The sequence below is a fragment of the Odocoileus virginianus genome, chromosome 29 (assembly GCF_023699985.2).
Source record: "Odocoileus virginianus isolate 20LAN1187 ecotype Illinois chromosome 29, Ovbor_1.2, whole genome shotgun sequence".
NCBI lineage: Eukaryota > Metazoa > Chordata > Mammalia > Artiodactyla > Cervidae > Odocoileus > Odocoileus virginianus.
Genome location: NC_069702.1, coordinates 26,881,542 through 26,888,617, shown reverse-complemented (window position 1 = coordinate 26,888,617; position 7,076 = coordinate 26,881,542). Strand labels below are relative to the sequence as shown.

The window sequence follows — 7,076 nt, the reverse complement described above, 5'->3', positions numbered from 1 at the left end:
CCGCAGCCAAACACAAAAACAAGCAAAAAAGCTAACTGCTTCCACAGAGGAGATAAAAAGTTACCTCACCCACAGCTTCAGGGAGCAGCTGTAGGCTCACTGGGACTACAGCAGGATTGTGGAAACAGGCTTGGTTACACCACTGATTATGAAGCTGGATGGTTCCAGAAGACTGTGATGTGAGTCATCCTCCCATCCCGTGAAGTTGGTTGAGTGAAGTGAGTGGGGTGCCGTCTTGCTGCCAAACTGATTCAGATCCCTAGAACCAAACTTCCAGATGAGCCCCTTAAACTCATCAGACTCCAGGGCTTCTCCAAACTGGGTCAATTACACATCTGGAACCATCTCGAGAGGATGGGCTCTGGGACATTGCTGTAGTCTGTACTCATCCCACCCCCAACCAAGAGCATAGTCTTCCAATTCCATAGTATATTGAACTGTTGAAAGCAAGGCATTTGTTCCCAGGGCAATTCGGTGGGTGATTTTTTGATGATTTTTGTTAAACCACCTTGACACGCATGTTTGCAAAACGATGACTAGAATTCCCAGAAAGTGGACTTGCTTTTGCAGCCTGTTCCTTCCACTGACTTCAAGTGGGAATACAGATACTTTCATCATCTTATCTTGGCTTCTAACTGCTGGCTGAAGTCCAGAGAATTATAAACTGAGGAAGCTAGAATGGTTTGCCGGCAAGCAGGAGTGAAAGGTTTTTCAGTTTGGTGTAGTTTGAGTCACAGCTTACATTTACTGAATAGTAATAATTATTACAGTTTTAATAATAATTAGAAAAGAGTTCAGAAAAGTTTCTAAAATCTAACCTCCCAGCTAGGGACTTCCCTGCAGGCTCAGTGGTTAAGACCTATGCTCCCAATGCAGGGTTGCGGTTGGATCCCCGGTCAGGGAACAGAGATACCCCATGTCCGTCCCCCGACCCTCCTGGCCCGGGACAGAGCCAAATTAATTTAAAAAAAAGAAAGAAAAACAAAACAAAAACAACCCCCTTCTCCCCAAAGAACCCTTCCAGTGGCTTACTTTGCGCCTAGTCTTTCTGTTAAGATGAAGACGAGGGGCATCTCTGAAAAGACACCTGTCACCCAGGAGAAGCTGGCTTTCGCTAGCCCTGGCTGGCCCGGGTGGACAGAATCTCCGCAGGATTGCTTCCTACTTCCAGCGAAAGCAGCATCCAGCCAGCGCTGGGCGACCTAACAGATCCTCGGCGAGGTGCTCCTCCCAACCAGCCGCCTCAAACCCCGCTCCTCCAGTCCCCCTCCACCCGGCCCCTCTCCCCGCCCCCCCTTAGATCAGGGAATTTCCCAAGCATCCTAAAGATTGAGTTTCCTGCCTGGGGGAAGGGGCCAGGGCAGATAAAAGGGATGCTGAAGACCCGAGGCAGTCACCAGCGCTCTGGAGCTTCGAATCCCGCGCCTTCTGCCTCCTTCGGAACCCTCTGCAGGCCTCCCTTCGCCACTATGAGACTGCTCTCCAGCCGCGCCGCCCGCCTTCCCGGCCCCTCGGGCTCCTTGTGCGCGCTGCTGGCGCTGCTGCTGCTGACGCCGCCCGGGCCCCTCGCCAGCGGTGAGAGCGCCAGACCAGCCGAGCGCGCCCGGCGGGTGGAGCGGAGCGGCGTCCGGGGCGGGCGGGCTGGGGAAGAGCTCCCCCAGCAACCTGCCCTATAACGGTGTCTCTCCTACCCCAGCCGGTCCTGTCGCGGCCGTTGTGAGAGAGCTGCGTTGTGTGTGCTTAACCACCACACCGGGAATTCATCCCAAAATGGTCAGTGATCTGCAGGTGATGGCCGCGGGACCGCAGTGCTCCAAGGTGGAAGTGGTGTAAGTCCTGGGGCGCCGCGCTGTCCACCCTGACCTTGGCAAGAGGGAAGGTTTCCCCCCACCCCACCCCATCCCCCGCCTTAGTCTTCAGCCCCCACGTTCCTGAGCGCATCCTCGTGTTCTCTCTGCAGAGCCACCTTGAAGAATGGAAGGGAAGTCTGTCTGGACCCAGAAGCTCCTTTGATCAAGAAGATCGTCCAGAAAATATTGGACAGGTATCTGTCACTTTGCTCTTTCTGGTTTCTTAACTCTCTTGGAGTGTGGATTTCTCAAAGTCCTTATACTCTGTCTGAGATTTGGCGACCACATTGCAGACCATGTTTAAAGTAAAAAGGATGTTCCGGAGAAGAAGGGAAAGTTGTTCTCGAAAGTCCTGGGAAAACTCTTATCATGAATCTCAACATGAATTGCCTAGGAGGTTGCACAGAACTCATTACTGAGATGTATTTGTTTGTTAAGGACTCTACCCTCTGCTTTTTACTGATCCTAAACCCTGTTTTGAAAACAAGTTGGGGTAGACAGGTCTGTGGAAATTTGGTTAAACTGATATAATTCTTTTTTCAACAGTGGAAAGAACAATTAAAAGAAAGAACCATGGATTGGAAAAATTGCCCAGTTCTTCAGCAGAATTTTCTGGGGACCTCTGGACCCACTGAAGAGAAGGAGCAAGGGTTCATTTTCTCCAATGAGTTAGGTTTCTGTACAAATTCCCCACTGTGAAAGAGAGAAAGCAAGAGGGAATCTATACCTGTCCTTGCAGCTTTCTGCTCAGTTTATGTCCTGTTTAGCAAAGTATTTCCTGCTCCTTTTTGCTGTTATTTTAACTACTATGCTATTGAAATCTTTAAGAGTGACTAAATTGTGAATCAAGGAATCACTGATTGTTAATCCTTTCAAGGTGACTACTGTTATTTCTAGAATGTAGTTATTATACTGCCATGGGAAAAGCTGTGTTGAGAGTGAATGGAATTTCATTGGAATGCTGTATATGGAGATAAATTGTTATCCTCACTCTCTTATGAAATAAGAACTACTTTAGTATTGTTTTTGGGGGAATATGCTAGAGAATTTTCTTACTCTTGACCCTTGGAAGATATTTAAGTTATACTGCATTAGAAATCTGAGTGTTATACAGTTATCTGTGTAGAATATATTTCCTTATTTAGAATTTCTAAATATATGAGTTCTATAAGGACTAATATATTCTCTTTCTATAAATTTAGACATTTGATGTCTTCCTAGTATGGCATAATGTCATGACTGATTCATTAAACCTTTGATTTTATATGGTATTTATTAGCTATTTTATTAGGAGTATTATATTTCTAGCCACTAAGTATGTATTTTGGATTAATAAAGAAGCTAGGAACTAGGTAAATTCCTTATTTCTAGTTTTTATAGAAATATATCCCTTTAGTTTTAAGAGTAAAGGCAATCTTAACAATGATCTATACTTTGAAAGTTCTGAAAGCATATTCAAGATCTTTGAATATAAACTCATTATGTAGTTTTTAAAAAATGCACAGTCTTGCTAAAATTTGCAGACACACATACTGTATCTTTTTAAGTGTTTGACCATTTTGTTACAAAGAATTACATATGCATCACAATTACTATGTTAAAATTGTACTTTTTAACTGTATCTTAATGGTTTATAGTGCTTCTTTTGTTCTTTGAAAAAAAAAATAAAAGATTTATAAAATTTACTCAAGTTCATAGTTTATTGTACTGTTACAAAAAATGTCATTTCTCCTTAATCTACGTTGCACATGTGCTTGCTAAGTCACTTCAGTCATGTCTGACTTTTTGAGACCCTTTGGACTATAGCCTGCCAGACTCCTCTGTCCATGGGATTCTCCAGGCAAGAATACTGGAGTGGTTGCCATGCCTTCCTCCTAGGGTTGTACCAACCCAGGGATCAAACCTGCATCTCCTGTGTCTCCTGCCTTGCAGGTGGATTCTTTACCTGCTAAGCCACTGGGGAAGTTCCCAGTTCTACGTTACCAAATTGTAAAAATTAAACATGCTCCTCTCTGACTAGCAGACAGGATCCTCATTTCCCAATGTCCTTGTGTCAGTTCAACCTATCTCCAAGCTCACTTCCCTTCCAGTTCCTCCTTCATAGCACCAACAAATTTTGGGCTCTTTAGAAAATACAAATATGTAAGACTTCCTTACCTTAAATCCTTTACTGACTCCCTATTTCCTAAACATGAAATACAAGTTCAAAGCATGACAAATCAGGTTCTGTCTTATGACTCCTGATTACTACTTCAAAGTCATTTTTCCATAGCATAATTGCAGTCAAGAATTTAGTTTCCCTACTGGGCATGTTCCTTCCAGGTCTATGCCTTTGGTAGGACCTCTATCTGGAAAGGCCTTCATATTTTTCTGTCTATGGAAGGAAGCTTATTCACCCTTCAAAGCTCTATTCAAACAATACTTCCTTCATGAAGTTTTCCTTGGAACTACCAGCAGAATTTATGGTTTCCATTTTGATGTTCCCATAGTGTCTTCTAAGTATTTGAATTCATGTCAATAGTCAAAATTGCATTGCTTTTAGTTGCTTAAGAGGATTTTTACCCTCCTCTACTAGAGTTCTCCCAGAGCATCTGCCACATTTCATTCATCTCTATATCTTCAATATCTGATACAGATTGACTTAATTAACTAAGTTATCTTGAAATTCAGGTTGTAGATAGTGTCCTAAAATCAATCACCTGGCTCATTGTACATGCTGAATAAATTATAATTCCTTTACCCTTTTTCCTTTCTTGTCTACATATGATCCAACAAGAGATTTGGTAAGCATAGTCCCTGCAACCTACAGCACAGAACCCTCCTTTCACCTGACGAACTCCCATCCTTCTTCCAAACGCAGTTTACCTGTCCCCTACGGTCTCTCTGACCCTTCTCTCTCACTAGATTATGTCCTGTCATATGACTGTTCTTTTCCTTCATAACATTTTGTCACCAACATGACTGTAGAACCTATGGAGACTATGCACACGTGGTCATTTATTTAGTGTCTATTCCAACTTCACTGTAAACTTCGTAAGGGGAGGACTATACTTATCATATTCGCTTCTGTTCTTAAGACAGTGACGAACACATAGTAACACATAGGGCTTAAACAGGTTAGTGACCTAGGCAAATCCCACTGTCTTGCTGGTATTGAAATAGCAATTTAATGTAAACAGCTCATTCTGAAGAAAAGCAAAAAAACAAAAGGAGAACAATTAATCCGATTAGTATACATACACACAAACTTCAATTGGATTAACTTGTTATATATGCTTACATTAACATGTATGTACATTTAATAGTGTATACTAATATATTATTAACATACCCATATTTCACCTAAGTAATTCTATATATTTTCATCTCTTTCCACATATATAAAATATCAATTTGATTAACAAATGTTCTATGATTACATATGAATGTATCTATATAATAGACATAGTGTCTGTAAGAGACACGCAGAGATACAAAGATATGATAGCACCTAGAGTAGATTCAAAGAAATGAGTTTGCTGATATTTTTTTATAAAAAAGCACAAAATACCTCAAATCTAAAAAAAATTAAACTTCTGTAGTATTTTATTGCTCTCTCAAATAGCATTTTTTCCTTTGAACCATGAATTATATTGTTATCCTAAGGAAACACTAAAAACCAAGTTACTATAAAAGTTTGAATTATAAATTTCAGTGTTTTAAACAATCCCTCATTTATTATATCAGCTCCAAAATACTCATTAGGTGCTTGATAATGGCCAATAAAAGTGTTTTAAATGCCTTATGAATGGATAAAACACAAGCTATGTGAAGAAATATACATTACTAATTACTTCTTTATCACAATTCAAGATCTTTTTTCCCCAGAAGCAAGATTTAAAAGTTTAGTTTGCTTTATAGATCATAGACTAACACCTCACTGCAATATTCTTGAAGTTGTATTTGTTATGGGCATGCCATAACTGGCCATTCTACAAATAAAATTGATCACAGTGTATTACCAAAGTATAATCTACACAAGAACCTCAGTGACAGCTGCTGCTCATCAACCCTGCTGCTACTATTGATCCTGCCACCAGCAAAATCAAAGACACCAAGAAAATAAAAAACAACATGTGCACATGCTAAGTCGCTCAGTCGTGTCCAACTCTTTGCGATCCCATGGACTAGAGCCCTCCAGACTCCTCTGTCCATTGGATTCTCCAGGCAAGAATACTGGAACAGATCCAGGGGAAATTAATCTAATATATGTCTTCTAAGGATATACCTTATATTTTCCTCCAAGTCTCTACATACTGTGTTCACTCTGTTATCCCTCTGAAATTCACTTTCATATATGAAATCACTGGGAATTGAAAAAATGGCCAGCTAAAATGTACTGTATGTTACTCCCCCAATCCAGACAATTTTCAGTGTACAATCAATGCTCTTCATTCTACCAGATCTTCTTGTTTGCCTTTGGGTGTGTCACATTCACACAATCCTTCAATTCCTGAAGATATGACAAGATCTATGATAAAACATGACTAGTGGTTTAGTTTTTCTATCATAGTTTTAATTCTTGCATAAGGAAAAGAGTTGTTGTGGTTAATTCTCATGTCGTTCATAACTTCTAACTCTTTCCTGGATGTTACAAACTGAGAAATTTACGAGGCAGCAGAAACATCTGGGGATTTCAACTTGCTTCACTGACTAAGTCACGGAAGACAAGCAGCACTCATGTGATTCTGATTTTGACTGATGGTCCTTCGTGGCTTTTAGTCAGCAAAATTAATAATATATCCCTGAGAAGGACTGCTCATACTTCAAATATGTAGAGTGAAATAATGACACAGAAAAAGAGAGTTTAGTTTCAAGACTTTGCTTCTACAAAGCCTATAGATTCCAATTTCTTAAATATTGAGAAATTGGAAGAACATCCCTTACCCTCTGAAAAATCCATTTTCTTGATGTGTTTCCACTACCACATAAATGTATGATGATTATTTCTAACCCACTTCTCAGGTTTGACAAAGAGAAAAATAGTTGATTTGATTCACTCCCAGTAAGAGAGACCAGCGATATTTCTTTGTAGTTTGTGATGAGCAGCAAAGTCAAAACAATTGCATCTCAAGTCTAGTTTGTATTTTTAGCTATGTGACTTTGGCAGTTTATTTAACCTCTGCATCCCTCAGTCTTCTCATCTGTAAAATCAGTACAATAATATCTATCTCTCAGGCAATAAAG

General features: G+C 40.5%; 1 protein-coding gene across 1 annotated transcript; it reads left to right on the top strand.

Moving 5' to 3' along the window:
- The first annotated feature begins 1,374 nt into the window (after positions 1 to 1,374).
- LOC110131882 (C-X-C motif chemokine 6) lies at positions 1,375 to 3,520 on the top strand. Its single transcript, XM_020884852.2, has 4 exons — positions 1,375 to 1,575; positions 1,697 to 1,829; positions 1,961 to 2,044; positions 2,397 to 3,520. The coding sequence occupies exons 1-4, from the start codon at positions 1,470 to 1,472 to the stop codon at positions 2,410 to 2,412; spliced, it is 339 nt and encodes a 112-aa protein (XP_020740511.1). The 5' UTR covers positions 1,375 to 1,469; the 3' UTR covers positions 2,413 to 3,520.
- Positions 3,521 to 7,076: the final 3,556 nt, after the last annotated feature.

Bases quoted from the DNA above. Each gene is read 5' to 3' on its own strand.
- LOC110131882 (XM_020884852.2), top strand. From the start codon at position 1,470: ATGAGACTGCTCTCCAGCCGCGCCGCCCGCCTTCCCGGCCCCTCGGGC. The intron at 1,576-1,696 runs GTGAGAGCGCCA...CTCCTACCCCAG, and splicing joins GCCCGGGCCCCTCGCCAGCG to CCGGTCCTGTCGCGGCCGTT. The intron at 1,830-1,960 runs GTAAGTCCTGGG...TTCTCTCTGCAG, and splicing joins TGCTCCAAGGTGGAAGTGGT to AGCCACCTTGAAGAATGGAA.